At 48.0% G+C, this 22,554-nt stretch overlaps 1 protein-coding gene across 1 annotated transcript in view; it reads right to left on the bottom strand.

Annotated features, from left to right (window-relative positions):
* The window catches only part of MOCOS (molybdenum cofactor sulfurase), a 228,390-nt gene that overhangs the window by 192,710 nt on the left and 13,126 nt on the right, over positions 1–22,554 (bottom strand). Inside the window, exons 2-3 of the mRNA XM_054991830.1 lie at positions 13,133–13,222; positions 9,706–9,772 (exon numbers count right to left, since the gene is read on the bottom strand). Of these exons, the coding sequence (XP_054847805.1) occupies positions 9,706–9,772; positions 13,133–13,222 (157 nt within the window). The remainder of the gene's footprint in view (positions 1–9,705; positions 9,773–13,132; positions 13,223–22,554) is intronic.

Here is a 22,554-nt window from a genome sequence, read left to right as displayed (position 1 = left end):
CTAATGAGTTCCTCCAGCTTTTTTTCTACGAAATGACCTCTGTTGTAGCCTATCTTAACCCAGAGGAGTTATATCACTAGGGCTGCCTCTGAACAAGCACATCGTTTCCTTCGATACATAAGGCATGCAAAGCAGGGACTGAGCTGCAACAGTTCGCCACTCCTTGCTGATCACCGTATTACATTCGAAGCACTACACTTTGTGATTAAACCACTGACTGCTCCGAGTGCCTGGAATTATGGGCTTTTATAATTAACCTTGTGGTCTACATTAATGAAAATTTGTTCTCTTCACATTCTGTTTAATGTTCTGTGTAATATGAAAACTTTCATACTCTGGCACCAAAGGAGTTAGTCCAATAAAACCCTGACCATTTTCAGACCTCTGGTTCTCTCATATCTACATGGGGGCACAACCACCAAACTATTTCAGATAAGAAACATGGAGTGGTTTTCTTTTCTTTTCTTTTCTTTTCTTTTGTACCACACAGCTGGCTGTTTTTTTTAAGGTAAGAAAATCATCCAATGCATTTCTTTACATGAGCAAACATTACTCAGATGACATCTACCCTCATGCTTTGCAGGAGCTGCCCTCCCCTGGTGCACCATAACAGCACCCCGTGCGTGTAGGAGCAACACCTGCTGAGCCATGAACAGCCGGAGCTGTGCCCCTGCTCTAAGCCGGTCATGTCAGAGCATCACTCAGAGCAGTGGGTAGCAGGCGAGGAGGGGAAGCTGCACCCCTGCCCTTCCACACATCACCACAGCAACAGGATCCACGTCCGGAGTTTCCCTCAGAGCCATCTGGTTTATTGAGCCCCGTATTGCTTGCTATGTAAAGTGTTGCTGTATTATAGCTCATTTTGTCCACTGAGCTACCAAAACAGGAAAAGGCATGCAGCTGAGGCTTAGCGGCAAGGCACAGAACAAGGAGTTGTGGGTTGGGAAGTGTGGCAAACACTGGGCATCGTCCCTAACACCCATGGCTCACAATGCATTGCTCTTCCAGCACCCACGGACAGTGCTTATGGTGCACTAAGGGAGAATGATTTCTTCAAAGAAGGGTATGGACTTCCACAAAGCCAAACAAAATTTTGACTGGTACATGAAGCTGCTTTAATCAATGCTCATGGCAAATCAGAAGCAGCGCAGGGCCAAGTATCCTTGCAAAGTTCATTTATCCAGGAAGAAGATGAGCAATATTCTCTTGGTCTGGGCTGGTGGTACAGCATTGCCTAATGTGCCAGGAACAAGTATATAAGGCTGACCAGCATTCAGGCAAAAATATCTTTAATGGAGCTTCGGTGGTAGCAGAACAAGGCCTGGCAATGGCAACTGCATTCAGGAAGCCCAACTGGGCATGTGAAACTTCCCATGCTGCGTGGGGGACAAGGAGGGAAAGGGTGTTCGCTGTTATGGGTGGGACAGTGACAATGAGGTAAGAGTGGTGGCAGAAGCTCCTACCACACCCCCAGCTTGAGGTTGCCACCACCTGGCCTCATTATAGAGCTTCAATGCCCTGGCTCCTGCCACCAGTTGCTAAAACGGTACTTTGGTGTCAAGCCAATTTCTGTGACTTTATTTCTCACCAGACTGATGTTAGCTCACTTTTTTCTTCTCCACATCGCATCAAGCAAAGAAGAGGAAGAGGAAGAGGAAGATGTTGAGCCAAGGCATACGAAAGAGAAGCCTTTCTCAGACTCGTTTACATAAGAAAGAATATCGCTTGCTGCAACTCCCCTTATGGAAAGTGGAAGTCCTCAAGCCATTTTCATTACGGCTACACTGAAATACATTGGAGACACAGCCAACCCCTAATAGAGTCCACACATTACTTAACATAATCACTTAATCGCTTCCATCAATGCTTAATTGCATTCCTAATTACTTGACACAGGGCTAGTTTACAGCTTGTATGTTTTGTTCATTGAAAAACTTGAGGCAGAAGAGTTGCGGCTGCATTCTGCTAAGGTTCTTTGCATCAATTTCTCTGGGCTTACCGAAGTCTCAAGCTTCGGATTTTCCTATCTAGAGTTTCAATTCCGTACAGCAGGTGCTTAAAGAAAGTTGTCTTCACTACAAACCTATAATCCCCTTCCATTTACATTATCAGGCTTCAATAGAGCATTAACTCTTAACCAAAATCAAAGCAAAGTTATATTAATGATTTTTAAGTTGTCTTTTTTTCGCCAAGTCTACCCATGAAAGACTGATGGGTAATTAAAACAAATCAGTGTTCTCTTAAAAACAAACCAGGAAGATGTAAGGAAGTTTGAGATATGTTAGGGGACAGGTGTGTTTGGTGAGGAAGAAGCCACCTAAGGAAGAATACCCAGTCCCTTCAGATCCTCCGTTCTTGAGTAGAATTTCGGAGGAGCTCTAATCCTGGGGACCTCTCTTTGTGGGCCTGACTGAATGCTCCAACACGCCCAGCTCTCAGTGGCAAAGGTGTGTGGGTGGCAGAGAACGGCTCTGCCCAAGAGAGAGAAGTTGGCTTGCAGCAGAACAACTCTGCCTCCCTCTCCTCCACCTTAACCATACAGTAAATAGCAGGAGACGAGCAGCCGGCCTTTGGGGAAGCTAAGCCTGAGAGAAGCCATACAGCACTAGGACCTACAAACAAGGAGAATTAGGAAACAGAGAAAACGAAATAAAGGTAAAATTTCTGGGCTATTTGTTCACTCCAGCTGAAATGATATACTATATAATTAGGAAGTGAATATGAGAGCAATTGGTTATACATTTCTGAGATATAAAATCTGCCAATTCTGAGATATAAAATCTGCCAATATGCCAGATAAAAAACACACAGACTGAATAGGAAAAAAAATGACACCACCACATTTTACAAAATTAACTAGAACCCACTTTTCTGTCATGCCTCTAGCAGTCTGAGGCCCTTCCCAGTAATCTCCCAGAAGAAAAGATAGACCAGCTTTGTTCCACCTACAAGGGCTCCCAATTAGTTTCCAGGTCCAATCAAGAAGTTTGTATTGACCTTTAAAGCCCTATACAGATTGGGACCCACATACTATAAAGACCACCTTACTCGGTCTGGTCATCTACAGGAGTCCATCTTTGGGTGCCCTTGCCATCCAAGGTTAGACAGGCGGGGGTAACCCCCCAAAAGGCCTTCTCAGTCACAGCTCCAAAATTACCGACTTCCCTCCCCAGGGAGATCCTTGTGAATAAGAAGTCAGGGGTGCCTGGTTCCCTCCTGGCCCAAACACCAACAACACTCAGCACTGTCTCTCCTGGCTGGCATCTTCTTTTCCTCCTGACAGAGAGTAGCAGGGAACAGGGGAAAGAAGGGGCATCAGGAAAGCTGGGGGTTGGGAGTGGTGAAGGAGGAAGAAGCGGGGACCAGTATTGGGGAGGGACGGGAAAAGGGGGCACAGAAGGAGAGGCATTGGAGGGGTCAGAAATCAGGGGAGAAAGCAGGGAGCTTTCAGAGTTTCTCATAGATCCCTCTTTGTTTCATGTATTCAAGGAACAATCAGAAAGTATTAAATCTGTAAATGCATTTCCCATTGCAAACAATGGAAATTACTGTCAGACTGATTTCATAACACAACTAGCTTTAATCTTAACAGCAAATAATCCATATATAGTTTTTAAAATAATCAACAACTTAAATCCAACTTAAAGTTTATTTTTGGACATACGTAATGCACAGTCCAGTCCAAACAAATGTGGTCTGCTCCAAAATAACTTATGTAAATATCTCTCTCTTTAGCCTCATTCTAGGCAGCGCCGGATCTAGGGTTGCCTGCACCCGGGGCAACCCAAGGCCGACCACCCCGCGCGCACGTGCTCCCCGCGCTGTGTGATGACGTCCCTTTGGTGACGTCATAACGCAGAGTGGAACAGCGGAGGCAGCGTGTGGGGATGGGAAGCCACCCGCGCCATTCGCCTGCCCCGCAGGACAGGGGGCGGCTGGCTTGCCGTGCACCCCCTGCCCTGCAGGGCAGGCAAAAGGCAGCGCGGCCACCTGCGCCATTCGCCTGTCCTGCAGGGCAGGCAAATGGCGCAGGCAGCCCCGCAGCCCCCCGTGCTGCCTTTTGCCTGCCCTGCAGAACAGGGGGTGTGCGGCAAGCCGGCCGCCCCCTGTCCTGCGGGGCAGGCGAAAGGCAGCGTGGGGGGCTGCGAGGCTGCCCATGCTGCTGCCTGTGCCCTCTGGCAGCTGCTCCCGGTGCCCCCTCCCTGGTGGTGCCGGGGGCAGACTACCCCCCCTGCCCCCCTCGATCCTGCCCTGACTCTAGGTATCTTTATAACAGAACTGCAGACTGAATATAGAATATGAATTTCTTTAACACACCAGGAGACACCAGAAAATTGACCCAATTTTAAAAACAGAGGGCATCACTTCACATAATTTGCCTCAATATCAACGAGGAAACAGTCAACGTTTAGCTTGGTTCAACAGGCAAATAGAATGCTTGCAAGATCAGGTTGTAACATCATGACCTGAAAAATCTGCTTCCACCACTTTACACGCAACCTGATGAACAGTTCTGGTGAGCTTGAAAGCTTGTACAATGTTTTGTATCAATCTGGCTGGTCCTCTGAACAAAAGGTTTTACATGGATTTTGTCTTCGTATTGGAAACTTTCTAGTTAATGCCCTGCATCAATCTCCTTTGCTCAGTAAAAAAACACTACGGTGATATCATTGTATGGGAATAGAGAGTTAATTAGACAAGCAACAAGATATCACCCAAACCAGTACAAATGACTGTGTCATCATAACTTTAAAACTGGACTTCTGTGCAGACCCATTAAGCCACAGAAGGATTCAAGTTTCATCCATTCATAAAGTCTCCGGTTAGCGACCTTTCAAAAGGACAATCAATACTGAGTAGATACTGTATCTGATGTTTCTTACTGTGCATTAAAGGCCAAATGAAATTTTCATGTACGTTAACTGCTGCCCATCTGACGAAGAGAACTGTGATTCTCGAAAGCTTATGCTACAGTAAAGTTGGTTAGTCTTAAAGGTGCTACTGGACTCTTTTCTATTTTGTTAACTGCTGTTGAGGCAGATCCTGCTAACAATCCAGAACAAAATAAGAGAAGTACCAAATGTAGTATGCATCCTTTCAGAACCAGCACTGACACTTAGGAAAGCAAAGCACCAATCTTAGTCAATTCTCTCCCTGCTTAATCAAATTACTTTGGCTGTGCTACTACATATGATTACCAGGGAAAGTTTTAAAGAGATCCACTGGGCTTTCTTCCCAGAGAAAGCATTTAGAAGTGGGACAAAGCTGTTGTTCCTAAATATCATTTCCTATCTGTTCTGTACTATATTGTTTTCATTAATGCACTTGTCACTTCATGAAATATTGGTAGGATGATGCTGTGTAACACCTACATGAGACTTGAACTTGTGAAATTATAATTTCAACTTGTCTTTCTTAAAGATTTGGCTTTTTGAATTATTGCTGTTTATGTTTCTAGTTAGATAGTTGCTGGGGGTTTCCTCTATCCAATACTGGTTTCTAAATATCATGGCGGGAAGTACTTTGCGAAGTAAGTGGGGATTAGAACTTTAATAGGTAGCAGTGAACTTCTACTAGGTAAAGGTAAAGGTAGTCCCGTGTGCCAGCACTGAGTTATTACTGACCCATGGGGGCGGGGGGGGGGGTCATCGCATCACAACATTTTCTTGGCAGACTTTTATTACGGGGTGGTTTGCCATTGCTTTCCCCAGAACTTTTGCTACCATTACATAAATTCAATCATTAATATGAACGTTCATTAGTCCTCCCAGTCAACTGCCAGCTGACCATGCTGAGCAGAAAATAAAGTGTGCAAGCATGCCATGTTGCCTTTCCCAGCATGCATGACCTTGAAGTACGGGGGCAGGGTTTATGCCAAAGACATAAAATATAGCAGGCAATAGAATGCTTACAGAGTAAGCCATAGCCTAATATCATTATTGGATTTGATAACAAAAACTTTAACCCATGTTTACTTACCTTTGCAGCTAGGCTGCCAAGAGAGAGGAACAGGGGAACAAAAATATGGTGCTCTGATTCAAATGGGGGCAGAGTTCCTGTGGCACCAGAAAGCTGCTCTGGGCAGCTTCTGTTGCTCTCTGTTTCTTTCCCAAAACGGCACTGCGCATATAAGAGAGTCACCAACCTCAAGGTGGGGCCTGGAGTTCTCCCAGAATCACAAATGATCTCCAGACTGGAGCAAATGGCAGCTTCAGAGGATGGACTCAATGGTATACCATAGAGAAACAGCACATCCCCCATGAGCTTCCTGCTCAAATTCTGCCTTCCCTAGGCACCATCCCCATGAGTTGCCTGAGCCACAGTTGGCAATCATAAGAAGTAGCCTAGTCCCCGCCAGTGATTGTTGTGCTGTATGTTGTGGGATCCTTCCTGCTTGAATACAGATGCGTGCATATGTGGAGGGAGGGGGAGCTGAGCCCTCCTTCAGCCCCAGGCACACTCCTGACAAGTGCCTTAAAGATGAGAGTACCTTAAAGGTAAGCAAGAAGATAATTCCCTCCTTCTTCACTTGTGTAACTGAAAAGTGGCATATTATCTATTTGGACCAACAAAAACAAAAAATAGTGGCAAGCAAGCTTCTGATTTCAATAGAACTGTTCATTAGGCTGTCAACTAAGCAAGAGAAAAAAGGGGAGGGGAGAGAATATCACAGAACATGATGGGAAATCCCCAGTCTACAGTTTATAATCAGGAGCAGGGTTTTTTTTAGGGGAATGCTCCGGAACGGTGTTCCGGCAGCTCTGGAATCTGCCCATGTGATTTCTTCTTCCTTCGGCCCCGCAGGCTCAGCTGAGGAGGCTAAGCTGCTTTGAGTTCATTCTGCTTTCTTTTCATCCTCCCCCCTCTCTGTGAGTGAGTGAGAGAGAGAGAGAAAGAGAGAGCGCAAGCTGGGGCCCAGTGTGGGCTCTGCAGAGGAGACTAAGCTGCTTTGAGTTCATTCTGCTTTCTTTTCATTCCTCTGAGTGAGAGTGAGAGAGAGAGAGAGAGAGAGAGAGAGAGAGAGAGAGATGAGGCCCGGTGCAGGCTCTGCAGAGTAGGCTAAGCTGTTTTAAGTTCATTCTGCTTTCTTTTCATTCTTCTGTGAGTGAGAGAGAGAGAGCTGGGGCTCCATGCGGCCTCTCCAGCAGAGCTGCTGGGGCCAGCTCTCCAGAGGAGGCTAAGCTGCTTTCTGCTTTCATTTCATTCAGGGGGTTCTGTGTATGTGTGCGCTGCTTTGAGTTCATTCTGTTTTATTTTCATTCGTGGAGCTGTGTGTGTATGTGTGCTGCTTTGAGTTCATTCTGCTTTCTTTTCATAGGGGGTGGGGCTGCTTATGTGTGTGTTCATGTGTATTGCTTTGAGTTCATTCTGCATTCTTTTCATTGGGTGGGAGCTGTGTATGTTTGTGCTGCTTTGAGTTCATTCTGCTTTCTTTTCATGGGGGGTGGGAACTGTGTATGCATGTGTGTGTGTGCTGCTTTGAGTTCATTCTGCTTTCTTTTCATGGGGGTGTGGGGTGTGTGTGTGTGTGTGCTGCTTTGAGTTCATTCTGCTTTCTTTTCATGGGGGCGGGTGGGGCTGTGCATGTGTGTGTGTGTTGCTTTCATTCTTTTGTTGACTGAAGTTGACATTGTTATGGTTCCCTCAGCTTTTGAAAGCAGATTGGTTCTGTGTTAGTTAAATATAGCAGTTATGGTTATTTGTATTAGTTAAAATATCAGTTATGGTTATTCCAGTTTTATGCTAGGAATGGATAGCTGTGTCCAAGTCACAGAAGGCTTTCATCAATATATTCATCAGCATATAGGTGTTCTTATGTCTTAATAGCTGTAACTCAAATGGTTCTCTCCACCCTCAGCTGATTAACATCACTGAAATTGCAGTGGACATATGGGTGTTAAGGAAGTTTTTATGAATATTGTTCGTCTGGGACACTGGAATATCTATGAGCATTTCACAATGTCACAACAACTTAGCTATTGGTAAGGTAGAGTTGCCAGGCAACAAAAAAAAGCTAGTTTAAACTAAGTATAAATCTAATGCAGCTAAAGTGGAGTATCTTCTTTTGAATTGCTCCAGTAAAGCATAATCCTCCCTGAAAAGTTGAAAATTCAATATTTATTAGATTAGGAATTTCAGACTCTGGAATTTTGCGAAAGAATTTTGGATTTTTTTTTCTACACTGGCAGAAGGAATCTGTTAGAATTTGGATTTGTGAGATAGGTTTTGGATTTTTAGAGGCCCCCTCCTTCTTGCATATTTTAAAATATGGTTCTAAAGTAATGAAATGTTTGGGAAAGGGAACGGAAGATTTCACTTTTTGTAGAGGATACAGAAAGGAAAAAAACCGTTCTCATAATAGTGTAATTTTTCAAACTTACTAACATTTATCTCATTGTAATGCATTGTGCTGGGTTCTGAGAAGCAGAGTCACTTCTGCTAAGTGGCGTCACTTCCAGGAGTGACGTCATCATGCATTTTCGGGATCGCGCACGCGAGCTTTGTGCCCGCACATGTAGTAATAGAGAGTTCCACCACCTCTTTTCCCAGAAAAAAACCCTGATCAGGAGGTTTATCTTCAGCCACTGAAAAGGAAGCACTCACACAATGTTGTGGTCTAGCCATGCTCCAGTCGTCCTTTCCCCATCCCTTGTACGGAAACCATACACTGAAGAACTATACAGAAAAGACAGAAGGGTGATAGATTCCTTCAAAGAAGAATCTTTTGACTAAGAACCTACAGTCTTAAAAAGTAAAGTGAAAAGAAATAGGGAGAAATAAACCACCAGGAGTAGATCATGTACCAACAGGGCTATTTCAAGCTCCTGGAATGGAGTCCAACAAAGTTTTAACAAGATTATGTCCAACAAATATGGAAAGCAAAATAACGGCCCACAAACTGGAAACACTCAATTTACGTTCTAGTTCCAAAAAAAGGAGATGCCAAGGATTGCGGCAACTATCGGACCACTGTATTAATTTCCAATGCAAGAAAAGTGATGCTCAAAATTCTACCACAAAGAGTCTACCATAAAGAAATGCCAGACATTCACACTAGATTAAGAAAAAGGCACTAGAGATCATATTGCAAATTTACCGTGACTAATGGAGCATACCAGGGAATTTCAGAAGAAAATCACCCCGTGTTTTACAGACTACAGGAAAGCTTTGGACTATGCGGATCATGAAAAGCTATGGATGGTGTTAAAAGAAATGGGGGTGCCACAACATCTGATTGTTTTGATGCGCAACCTGTACTCTGGAAAAGAGGCTACTGTTAGGATGGAATATGGGGAAGCAGAATGGTTTCCAACTGGCAGTTTGAACCTTTCACCTCTTATGAACCCTGGAATCCTTTCAACTAATTTTAATCCTTTCAAACTAATTAATCACACAGCCTGATCTCATGAGATCTCAGAAGCTATGTAGGGTTGGCCTTGGTTAGTAATTGGATGAGAGACCACCAATGAAGACCAGGGTTGCAAAGGCAGACAATGGCAAGCCACCTCTGTTAGTCTTTTGCCTTGAAAGCCCCAGCAGGGGTCACCATAAGTCAACTATGACTTGAGGGCAGGATTTCATTTTTCATTCTTGATATGGAAAAATATTCAAAACAATATTATTACGTTCTAGAGTCAAGGATGAAAGAACAGGTTGCAGGGTACCATTATTCTTACAAACTCCACAACACAGATATTTCTGTACCTGTATCGGACATGTTCAATAGTATCATATGTCAACTTGCTACTGATGCTCTGGCTGTGCGGGTTGCCTAGAAAGCAAGAGAGAGAGAGATTACCGATTGATAAACAGACACACCAGACACAACCCGTTGAGGTTGTGTTTGGTGTAGATTAAACACAGCATTCATTGTTGTGCTCTCAAGCTTTTTAAAGTAGCTTTTCAGTGGGACTAGAAAATGCAAGCAAACAATGACAGACAGTGAAGCTCCCACATTGAGACTGGAAAGAATCAGTTACCATTACAAAAGAAATCCCTGGAGTCTGCTCAGAAGTTGAATTCAAATATAACCCATGCCAATCAAGCCACAGTTGGTGGATTATGGAAGAGTATTTTGTGAATATACATAATTCCTTTGAATGGTTCAAGTCTTTTGATTCTTTGTCTTAAAAGGAAAGACTTTTTATTTTTACACCTTTGGGGTGCTTCCCAATCAAGTTCTATTATATCACCATGAGCTCTATATGAAGACTGATACTGTCTATCCAAACCTAATAAATCTGAAAACGTGGGATACAAAGAACCTTTAGGCTTCTTGAAGCGTTTTTGCATTTTTAGGCAAACATGACCCATCTCAAGCCAACCATTTCATGTGTTACATTAGATACAGTTTTACCAAGTGATGCACAGCAGGAGGAGCATGAATATTTACTCCCCTTCTGCAGTCACTCCATTAGCTACCAATCAGTTACCAGGCTCAATTCAAGGTATTGGCTATCACAAACAAAGCTCTTCACAGCTCTGGTCCAGCATATCTATGGGACCACCCCTCTCCCTATGTTCCACCACAGCAACTTTGCACATCTGGACAGGGCCTTCTAAATCAACAGCTGCCCATATATGTGCCTCCTCTGTGGTGGCCCCCACTTTGTGGAATGGCCTACCTGAAGAGATTAGGAAAGCTCCCATTCTCCTCGCTTTCCACAAACTACGCAAAACTAAATTATTCAAGAGGGCTTTTTTCCAATCTGGAATGGTTTCCTAATTTATTTAATGGAATTTCCAGAATATAGCTCTTTTAAAAATGTTTTTTAATTGGATGGAGACACTTATCTGAAATTTGACTAAGGTACTGAATAGTTATTTTACAGAATATTATTATTTAGAAATTGATTTAACGCATGTATGATGGAAGCTGTTTCCCTCCCCACATTTTTGTCTTCTCCTTGAAATTTGTTTTATCTTCTTGTTGCTCATTTGTTGTTGTGTAAAATATATTTTTTTTAAAAGAGGGCTTTTTTTACTCAGACAGGGTGGCTGTAATAGAAAGAAGCGGTCTCAAAGAGATGCATCAGTAAAGGGACTGGGAGCGACTACAGACTTCACTGCTATCGCTGTAAGTATGATCCAACTGTGGTTAGATCCTATGTTGTTAAAATACGTCCGTTTTAGACTCACTAATGTTCTGTTTCAGCATTTCTTCAACTCTGTATTGGATTTCTGCTGGTTTAAAATCTTTGAAAATCTGCATGTATATATGCGATTTCATGTGTATTGAAATGTCTTTGAAATTGACTGTGCTGACCGACAGTGTGTAATCTGCCTTGAGTTTAAGTGAGAAAGGCGGACTATAAATAAAAAAATAAAAACAAGTTAAATACTCCTACAGTTTTCACTGCACTTCCTTATCCATTTTAGAACAGAAGGTAGCATAAGTATATTTATTTGTCTGTATATTTTAGTTTCTAATAGTGACAAAATGAGGACTGATAAAATCCAAGTGTTTACACTTCACATAAAAACAAACCCACACAACTCCTAAACTATGAAACTAAACACTGCCCCCTAGAGCCAAGTGCTGTGGTCCGCTAGGTACTAATATCCAAATAATTTGCAGGCTCCGTACAGGCAGCAAAAACGGGATTTATCCAGCCCTTAGATTACCCTACCCTTCTGCAAGGAGCTTAGGATGATGTTTGTGTGTCCCCCACCCCCAGCAATTTAATTTTCATAACAGCCCTGTGATGTTGGTCTGAGATCACGTAACTGGCCCAAAGTCATCCAATCTGCCCCACAGTGAGCAGAGATAGGAACCCAAGTCTTAGCCAAACACAACACCCAACTGACTGCCCCATCTATGCTGCACTCAGAGAATCAGAAGTTGTGCTCATCTGCCACAGAAGTGCTCATTATCTAGGTGCATAAATAGAGAAAAAGCAGTGGCAAAAATATTACAGCTTCTATGGGCTGCATTTTAACCATCAACCAACCCTGATTCTTCCTTCATCCACTTCTGCCCCCTCCCTCTGGAGAGGAGAACTGAGACTAGAATATGGACTATTGTCACCAGCTGCCAAGGGCCAGAAGAGACTGCCCTCCACGTACTTAGGCTTCCCTAATAATACCTTTGCATTAAATTGTCATCATCATAAGCCACTTTGGAAGCCAATCATTGCTGAAAAGTGGGACGCACATAAAGAACACAAGCAGTCCTATTTCTTTTAGTCTGGTGGTCCAAGCTGAAAGACCGAACCGTCTGCAACTCCTTGTTTCTTAATTACACAAGAAGGGAGCAACTTTTGCTGACTAGCCTTTTGCAAAGACCATTCTAAGTATTATCTTGCTTTTACTGTGCAGTTCCGCTTACTGCATTGTTCAATATAGTGCACTTTGCCTCCGTTTGTTGTTCATGTGTTTCATGTTGTCTGCACCAGTGCATTGGCCACTGGATGCAATACACTGTATGAATGATGGCTTTTATTCTGTAACATGCCTTGAGGTTCAGAAAGAAAGGTAGGCTACAAATAAAGCAAATAAATAAGTCCTAATCAAAATTACACCCTTCTAAATTCATCAGCTTCAGTAACGTAACTCTGCTTAGACTTCACTGCTAATATTCCAAACTTTCATTGGGTGACTTCATCAAGAGCATAGGGGTTGCCTTAGATTTACTGATGGAGAATTAAGTTGATACAGTTCTTACCTTCACAACTGGGGACTCTTATTAGGGACCCTCCTTCCCTGTACTAAAGTGTGAGAAATTCTTTTATGAGCTGACTTGCCGTCTCCTCCTTGAGAGAGAAATGCAGGCTAGAAATAGTTAAACGAATGCTGTGAAGCAGACCTTTAGAATACTAGCCGCTCCAAGATATTATTTGTCAACCAAGCTTTTGATGGAGTTTTCCCCTTCAGCAATTCTGCATGAGCCAAGGGGAAGGGAGGCCTCTGTTGAAGCATCTGCTGCTATTCGCAATAGGAAGAGTTAAAAAGTCCTGGTAACTGGGAGAAACTGGTGCTGTTGGGACATTTGCCATTCTTCATGTTAAAGAACGGCACCTGTTAAGAACTGGCATCTGATCAATTCCTCAGGGACAGTCCAAAAGAAAAGAGTGGAATTCCAATCAGTACAAACTAGAGAAGGGGATACTTATGTTGCTGAGTTTCTTCTTACCATAAATATTTGCATTGAGGTCATCAGTGAAGGCTTTCAGTAAACTCTGAGGAAACAGCGTCGTGCCAGCATGGTCGAGGTAAGTCATTCCTACAAGGGGTCAGACAAAAACGTATTAAATATTGAAATATCCTGTTATAACAATGGGAAATCTCAGAATTAAAATAAACACTTTAAAAGCACATGCAGTCTGCAGAAGAAAAGTCACTTAAACTGAAGCTTTGTTTGTTTGTTTTTTAATAGCTCATTCCTATGGCCATTCAGGCCAGGTTGATAAAACTTCCCAAACTCAAGGTAACATTCTATTAACTCTAGAATGAGGATGGCCAGCTTATTTACTCTTGGGGGGACAAAAAGACTCTGTTCTCAAGAGCAGTACTCCATAACACTTATTGCCTGCAGCAATAAGTTTAAGTGTTATGGAGTACACGCTTTCCAACATAGCATTATACACAAAATCCAAATGCAAGATATAATTCAAGTATATATTGCATACTACAGCTTTAAACATCTTTTCTTTATTAAGGCAACTAGGGAAGTTAATATGTTATGGGCTTCTGGCCTGTCTAACCCACCAGGGTTTTGTTTCTTTGTTTACCATATACCGGGTGAGAAAAAAAAGGGGAAACTCTATCAGCTGCCCTTCATACCTACACTAATCTAAATGGGGTTAGGTGCACACCTTCCTTTCCACTCTCTTGAAAAAGAAAAACTAACAAATTGCTCAACAAATCAATCCAATGCCCAACCTTTCCAACATCTCTAGTAGTAGCACTGACACACTTAATATGCACCAATGGAGAATCAAGAGCGAAAAGAAAAAGAAAGCACTCTCAATCGCTACAGGTGTTACAAGAGAAGATCAGCAGAGAGAATACCCAGCAGCCTGTTAGTGACCAAAAAGTTTATTATTCTGATATATCAGACTTCCCATTTTTCTATTGAGCCTGGAGAGGGCGACTCATGAAGACAGAAAAATAAACTAGACATCTTGCTTTCCAATTCTTTTCAAAGTCCACATAAGGTTTGGGAGACAAACTCAAGACCTCACACTGAGCAGGGATGTGTCTGATTTCCTCCCAAACAGGAATTATCACCAGAATATGTCACTGCAACACAAGCTGTCCATGTTGTAGAACGGAACTACATGCATATACCTTTCACCTCTTTTGTTGATACGTATAAGACTTGAAAGGAAGGTAAACATTGGATATGTATCAAATATTATGGAAGTATCACACTGAATTAAAGATCAATAAATATGTATTACTTGTGTAGATGTGAAAAGTTCACAGAAATTCGCAATGGATTATGGAAGAAAGCAGAAAACAGAGCAAAACAAATACGGAAAGAAGCAAATGATGTTGCCGCCTAGCGTTGAGGGTGGGAGAGAGAAGGGGGGTTCGAACAGACACAGACCACACCAGTGCTTGGGGAAAACATGGCCACAACTTTATTGACAGCAGCAACAGAGGAGTATTGGCGCAGCATGTGGATCAGATCCCAGAAGACATCGGCTGACCCGCCTGCCAGCCGATGGACCTCAACCCCCCCCCCCAGACCCCGGCTGGGGGGAGGGAGCACCGAGGAGTGGCATTTGGGGGGAGATCACCTGGGTGTACACCCCTGAGTGAATCCCCTGCCACCTGGGAGTGAGGATGCCGTGGCAGCCCCCGAGCTGGGCATGCACCCCCAAGCCTCACTCCCAAGACTCCTTAAGGGAATCCCCTAACGGGAAGCCTGGGGCACGGCGGCCCCCAGCTTCCCCCAAAAGTGATCTGATCCAATGCCCACCGCCCGAAAGTTGTGACATAGATTCAAACAAACAGAAAGTGAGGGAGAGGTGGGTGGGAAACGCGACGAGACGAACTAACGAGGGGCGGGGACGGCAGCTGGCTATATACCCAGCTGCCGGACCTGAGGGAAGACTGCAGACCTGAGGTCCGCAGCCTAGCCCCGCCCCTGCACGGAGCCGGCCAGGCCGCCCCTGATTGGCCGGCTCCCAAGTTTGAATTCTATTCGCCATCAGTCCCACCCGGGGATTCCCCGGATGGGACCGATGTGGCGAACGCTGCTCCCCCTGCTCCCTCCACCCGCCGGCGGCAAACAGGCGCCCGGTAAGTCGGACGCCTCCGCTTCATGCAACCCTCTCTGGGCTTCCCCAAGGCTCAACAAGCTGGGAGGTGCCCCCACCACCTGCTGACCCTCTACACGGTAACAAGGTTCAGGGTCTCACAGAGTCTTCAAGCCGAAGGAAGAGGCAGAGACACTGTGCATGGTGATTTTAATTTTGATATTTCTATATTTTCACATACATGAAAAAGAAAATCACTAAACAGGCTAACAAACATGTATCACATCTACTACATTATATCAATGATAAAATAGCAAAACTGCTATCCCTTTCTCACTATTCTACTTTAATCCTCACACAGACTCTCTTCTCTCTCTCCCTTCTCCTGCCTCTCATGTTCCTCCTTTCCTGCTTCTGGCTGAATTCTCTTAGAATCTTTTTTTCACCCATTATGCTGAATTGTAGTACACTGAAAACAGGGGTATATTTATTTACTTGCTTCATTTATATCCTGCCTTTTTCTCCATTGAGGACCCAAAACAGCATACATCATTCCCCTCTCCTCCTTTTTTATCCTCACAACAACCTTGTGAGGTAGGACAGGCTGAAACTATGTGACTGGTCCAAGATCTCTCAACAAGCTTCCTCAGCAGAATCCTGCCCAACACTCTAAACAATACCACACACTGGCTATGACAGCCACACGCCAGAAATAAGCCCCTTCTGGTAAAATGTCACCTCACCTCACAGGTAATTGGTGCAAACATTAAAACTTCAGAAGATAATGTTTAATTTGTTCAGGCTCAGAACCTATAGAACGTGTTACACTAGCAAGTTTTCAGTCTGCCTGAGGGGGAAAGATGACAATTAACGGTGGGCAGCCAAGAGAGCAAATGGAGTTCTTTCCCTGTAGCATCAGGAATGGACTCCTGTAAACCTCCTACGGCTACAAGGACAGCAACTTTCCAAAAATGGGCCTGAGGGCCAATTCAAAATCTTGAGGACTTACAATCAAACATGTCGTCACAGTGGTTCAGGGGGAAGGGCAGAAGAAAAATACAGACGGAGGAACCCCGCCCCCCCCAGCCTCCTTGACAATGTTTGGCTATTGTTTGCCCCTGAACAATAGCCCATACTCACAATGGATAACTGCCACCAACCTGTCCCTTTAAGATCTTAGACAGACTCTGACAGGCTAAATTTTGACACTCTCTACTGTACACACACACACACACCCCTTATCCAACTAAACACACAGCCTAGCTCCGCTCAGAGCTACTGGCATACAAGTGACCCAGTTCTCAAGCAATCTGGGGATGATACAGGCTCTCTTAAATTTTTATTAAAAGTGGAGGAAGGAGGGAACTTGCGTATTACTCGCATTGGAAAAGGGGAGTGTGGAATCATTTCAGTCACACTGGAGAATGAAAAACATGGTTAAAACAATGCAACCTGTCTGAATTAGTTCCCTAGATTGATGGCTTACAGTCCTTCAAAGATTCCAAGCCATTTCATGAGCCTGCCCTACAAGGGATTCGATTCTCTTCCCCAGCTTTGCTCCTGGGAAAGGCAACATTAATTCTCTCAGTAGGGGTTTATCCATCTTTTATCCATCCATCCATCCATCCACCCACCCACCCACTAAAAAAACAGAACATAGAAAGGCAATAAGTATTAGGTTTGCTAACATTTCCTAATAAAATTTTAAGTTTAAAACAGTCAAAGTTTCTATGAAATGCATTATGATTCCCATAGCATACAATGCAAAGAGAAAATTCTCACCTAGTTTCTCAGGAGATTGCTTCCAATCAGAACCCTAACACGCTATCTGAATTTGCATGTTTATAGGTTATCTTATGCAAATATCTAAGATTTTTTTCATGCGATAGCATAAAACAAATATGATTGGTTTGATGCTTCATTAAATATTCATAATTTCTATTGTATAACCTTCTAATTAGCCAAAACATGACATTATATTCAACTTGCAAAACTATAAATCTGTGAGAAATGATAGAGTTGGTAGATCACCATTGGTTCATTTTCTGATAGAAGTACATTAATCTAGATAGAGTCCACTATTTTTAATTGGCTGTCAAAGATGAAACACCTGTTTTGGTTAGCTAACATTCTGGAAAAAAACCCAGACAGTTCATGCAAAGTTCAGAAGTTCACCTAGAATACAAGTGTATTGCTTTGTATCACTTACTGCAATGTGCTTTAATCTATATTACTCCAATAGGAGTGGGTCACAGCAACCATACCCTTCAAATCTGCACTGGCTCCCAATTTTGCTTCTAGACCCAATTCGTTATGCAGTTATTGACTTTTAATGCGCTATATGGCTCAGTGCCAGCATACCTTAAGAGCCATTTTCTTCCATTTGAGCCTACCCATTCGCTCTGGTCAGTGGTCCTGCTTTGGGTGTCCCTGCCCATCTGAGGCTAGATGGGTGGCAACCAGAGAAAGGGAGGGCCTTCTCAGTTGTGGCACCAAAACTTGGGAACTCCCCCCCCCGGGCCAGGGAGATTTGTCTGTCTCCCTTTATCATTGCCAGCACATGAAGACTTTTCTGTTTTGTTCAGCGTACCCCCAATAAACTCTTATTGGTCCTCCTCCCTAGCTGTGCCTTTTGTATGTCCTATGTCTTATATTGTTAAATGACGTTTTTAATGTTTTAATAAGTGGGCAGCCCAATCCTAAGAAGGGCACGGAAAGTGAACAGGAACCGAACTAAGGCTTGCGAGGGCGCATCTAGCCCGTACGCCCGCGTAAGTGGCCTTCCGCCCGCGCTGGGACGCGGCGCTGGCCCGCCGGCGGGCCAGCACTGGTGCAAGCCACAGGCGCCCGGGCAGCGGCGCAGAAGTGGCGTAGAGCCCTACGCCGACGCAGGGGGGGGGGGCGGGGAGCAAGGCGGGGTCGGAGTTAGTCCGCTCCCTAAGCTCCTCCAGAAGCGGGAACGCCCACAGCGGCGCAAAAAAGCTACGCCACGGAAAAAGAAGGCGTAGCCCATAGGCGTCCATGGAACGGCGAAAAATCAGCCCCCTCTCTGAGCGCCCCGCCCCGCCCCTATGGCCCGAAGGAGCATAGGATGAGAACTATCCCGGGGACCAATCAGCGTGCGTGCCCGGCGTGGACGAGCCCCCCTCTCTGCACCCAATCACCTGCGACCGCGCCCTACAAAACATCCGGCCAGCGCCGCCCAAACCCCCAGGTAAGTGAGCACTCGGCCGGAGGCTCTGCCCGTCTGCTGAGTGGCATTGCCCCTTTGAAAACCGAAACGGGCTGAGGGCATTCACATTGGCAGGCGCAGAATGCACTCGGGGGACTTTGCGAAAAACTGGGGGAACTTCGCATAAAGGGGAAGAGGTGCAAATGTCTGCCTAACTCTCTTTCTACCGTGATAGAAAGAATGACTCCACAGCTAACTGATGCATGCTAGTTGCTTCTAACTAAGCACAAACAAACTAACCCTTCCGTGGCAGAAGGGAATGACACTTTGCAAATTAACCGCATGCTCTCCCGTTTCCTTGCAGGTGCCCTGACTCTGGCGCTCCCACCTGGTGATGACCGACGGAGCGCTGACAGGTAAGGAGGAGGTGGGGGGGCATTCCGCAGATTAGTGCAAACCGCCCATTCACCTGAACCCACCCGCTCACTTGCCGCTTTGGGTGAGGCCCAGCAGGGGTGGGGGGCAACCATGGCCGCCCCTGGCTGCCTCAGAGGCAGGCGCCTCGAAAACCACATGTGGCCAGGTGTTTGTTGTGACCAGCTCATTCCCTCCCATAAAGGTAAAGGCTTCCCAAGGCTGAGTGCATCCTCGCCAGACCGTCAGGCATCAGCTGCTGCCCTCGACCATGTGCAACCCCCCCCCGGATGGCGGAGTGTGGGGCTTGCCTTGCCAGTGGAACGAGGCAAAGCCCACACGTGTCTTTTTCCCCCACAGGCACGTCCAGGGCATGGCTGCTCCCCCGCGCCCCGCCCTCCCCAAACATCTCTGACGGACGGTTGGCTGCAGCCCAGGAAGCACCGTCGCGCCGCGGCCTGCATCCCAGCCCCGCCCCTCCGAGCGGGAAGGAGGGCTGTGTGGAATGCTCCGGCTCCCTCGCCAGCCTAAACGCAAGCCCGCTCTTTCCAGTGCAATAAAACGAGATGTACAACAACTGTTTTCTGTGTCTGCGAGTCTGACTTCGTCCTCCGCCCCTCCCCCAACACTCCCGTCACATCTCCCCACCTGCACATTGCCACAAATGTATCCGACACACCCCGTCTTGCCTCCCCGCCCCCTCCCTCCCTCCTCCTCCCCCCTCCTCCTCTGTATTTGACCAGTGTCTGTACCACCCATCTGCCGAAGAGAACTTGATTCTCAGAAGCCTATGCCACAATAAAATTGGACAGTTTTAAAGGTGCTACGGGACCCTTTTTGAATTCGCTACCACAGGCTAACACGGCTAACCCCCCTGCATCTATGGCCAGGTAGAGGGTTGGGGCGGGGCATGTGAGCGGGGAGGGGGATCAATCCCCGGTGGGGAGAGTAGCTGGCACCCGATAAGCAAGGGAGAGGGTGGTGCGAGCTGCCGCTGCAAGGGGGCGGGAGATGGCAGGGGAAACGGTCCACTCGCGGGAACCCTAGCCCCCACCAATGGAGAATCCAGGGTGGTGGCAGGCGGATGCCATATCCCGGGCAGGAGGTCTCGCGCGCCTGGGGAGGGTCGCCCCCATCGCAGCCGCAGCCCCAGCAACACAGTCCCATGAGCGGCCGCCTCCCAGAGTGGGTCCAGCCCCTCGGGCGTCTGCAGCAGCCCCATTGGTCATTCCAACACCTTCCACCCCAGGGCGTCCTGCCTCGCATCCAATCCCGTGGAGCAGTTGCCAGCCTCCCACGCCAACAGGCCATGGTTGTTGGGAGGGGTGGGGTGTGTCCGAGGCTGCGCGTGGCTCCGCCCTGGCTCGGCGCCGTCTCCTGCGTTCAGCAATTGTGGCCACTCGCGTTGCCCTGCCGGGGGGGGGAACCACTCCGAGGCTGCCAGCCCCGCCAATCCTGCAGGGAAGGCCGCTGGCCCCGCCCACAGGGGCAGTGGAAGAGCGCATCAGCTGCACAAAGTGGCTAAAATGCGGGAGCCCGAGGCCTCCCGGCTGGCTGCCACAGCGTGCCCCTTCCCCGGCCGGGCCATGCAGGCTGGGTGGCCACCCCAGGCCCGGGAGGGCCCCCCGATGGCAGGTTGCGTGACTGCCCCAGCTCAGGGCGGCATGCCAGGCAGGGCAGGTGCGTTAGGGCAATATGGAAGACATGCCAGAGCGGCCCCTGGCCAGTCCTTGTGCATCCTAAGCCCCCCCCCCCTTGGAAGGGATGCGCTGTCACCGCGGGCCTGGTCATGCGCTCATGGTGCCAGGGCAGGATATGGCTGGCAGTTCACCAAAGTATCGCAGGCAGACACGGGTCCATGTGTAGATGAGCTTTATTCCCAGTCCCACGGCGCAACGTACAGCCAGGCCCAAGGGTTCACGTCCCGCAAGGATGCACTTGAGCAGCACAGCATCCCCGCAAGGGAAGAGGGCCCTGGGGCCATAGGAAGCCAACCACCACGGCCCCCTCCCCTCCAACCCACAGGTCTGAGACGGGGGGGGGGGCTGTGCTGAACCTATCCATGAACTATGCAGCTGCCAGACAGAAGATAGGGAATTGTTACATCTCAGACCCTCCAAGGTCATGCCGGCGGGCGGTGTAGTTCGGTGGGCAGCACAGAAACACTATACCCACAGCGGTCCCGGCTGCATGGAGGGCGACGGGTGGCGGGAGCAGTGGGCGGCCAGGCTCGGGGCCCAGCTCATTGCCAAGGCAGCCGGGAATGACCTCCTGGCAGATGAGGGTGCGATGACTGCGCGGCCAGTTTACCTGGAGGAGCTCTTCCCTGGCCGTGCGGAGGAGGCCCACCTCATACGAGCGTGGCTAGACACGGCGCTGTGCGAGGTGGAGCATGACCTCCTGGAAGAGGAGGTGGCTGCGGGCCCCGCGCGCAGTAAGTCAGGGTCCTCGGCGCCATCCAGGGAGCCTCCTCCGCTGCCACAGAGGGCAGGCCGTAAGGGCCCGGAGGCGTCCCAGCCACTTCCGTCGAGGCGCAGGTTGCAGGTGCTTGCAGCAGATGCCGGGCTGCCACCAACGGGTGCCCCCCCTCCCTCTCTCCCCCCTCTGCAGGGACCATCAATGACAGGTGGATGGCTGCCATGGACCGGGTTCACGGGGCATTCCAGCAGGCGCGGGCAGCGGCACCATGTGAGTCTCGCCAACAGGAGGGGCACGGGCATGTGGGGTGGGGCGGCCTGCGGCCGCGACAACAACCCCAGAGCCCACAGGGGCCCTGACGCTCCCATCCCCCACCTCTTGCCCCCACAGCGGCGCCCGCCCGGAGCCCCTCGCCAGATGAGGAGGAACTTGGGAGGGGCTTCACCGCCTGGTCTCCACCCCGCTACCCGCCACCCGCTGAAGACCCAGAGGGTGACCCAGTGGAGGGGCCTGGCAGGAAGCGGCCGAAGCTGGAGCCCGTCCCCGCAGACGGCCGGGCAGCTGCCGATATGCCATCCCAGGCACAGGCATCTTGGACCCCAGCCGGGCCCCTGCTCTGTAACGGGGATGCCGTGGCGGGGCTGCTGGCCTCCCCCTGCTCCGACGCGCTACCTAGCCCTCACCCTCCTGGCTGCTGAGGCCGGGGTTCTGGGTTGGCAAGCTGCTCTCTGGGCGCCTGATGCGGCCCTGGAATCGATTGGGAATAAAGCCAAGTTCGTTAACCGCTTTTCCCGTGCAGCCCGTCCATGGGGGGCGGTGGCTGCTGGCCGGGGCGGCTTTCCCATGCTCTCTACATGCAGGGGTTGAGGGAGCGGGGACTCGGAGGGGCCGCCTGGGACACCATAGGGGCGTAAAGGGCGAGTGTTTGGCCGGCCGAGCCCCCCATGGCCAGGCATGGCCCTCAGCGCGCAGCATGCCACAGGTGCTCCGCGACCCTGTCTCGCACAGCTCGGTCATGCTCCTGGGGCTCTGCAGGGGCGTCAGGAGAAAGGCGACCGGCGGGCGGCAGCCAGGGGTCCTTGCCTGGGCCCTCTGTGGCTGGCAAGGGGAGCTGCTGGCGCACGGCAATATTGTGCAGCATGACACAGGCAGCCACGAGCTTGGCGACGGTGAACGGCTGCATGGCCAGGCGGCCGCCCGTGTGATGGAGGCATCTGAAGCGCATTTTCAGCTGACCGAAAGCACGTTCGATCACCATCCTCGTGCGCCGGTGGGCCTGGTTGTAGTTGGCTCTGTCGGCGGGCTCATCCGCAGGGTATGGCGTCAGGAGGTAAGGCAGCAATG

Source organism: Eublepharis macularius, chromosome 11, assembly GCF_028583425.1.
Source record: "Eublepharis macularius isolate TG4126 chromosome 11, MPM_Emac_v1.0, whole genome shotgun sequence".
Classification (NCBI taxonomy): Eukaryota; Metazoa; Chordata; class Lepidosauria; order Squamata; family Eublepharidae; genus Eublepharis; species Eublepharis macularius.
Note: the sequence above shows the minus strand (reverse complement) of the source record. Positions and strands in the feature narration are given on the sequence as shown.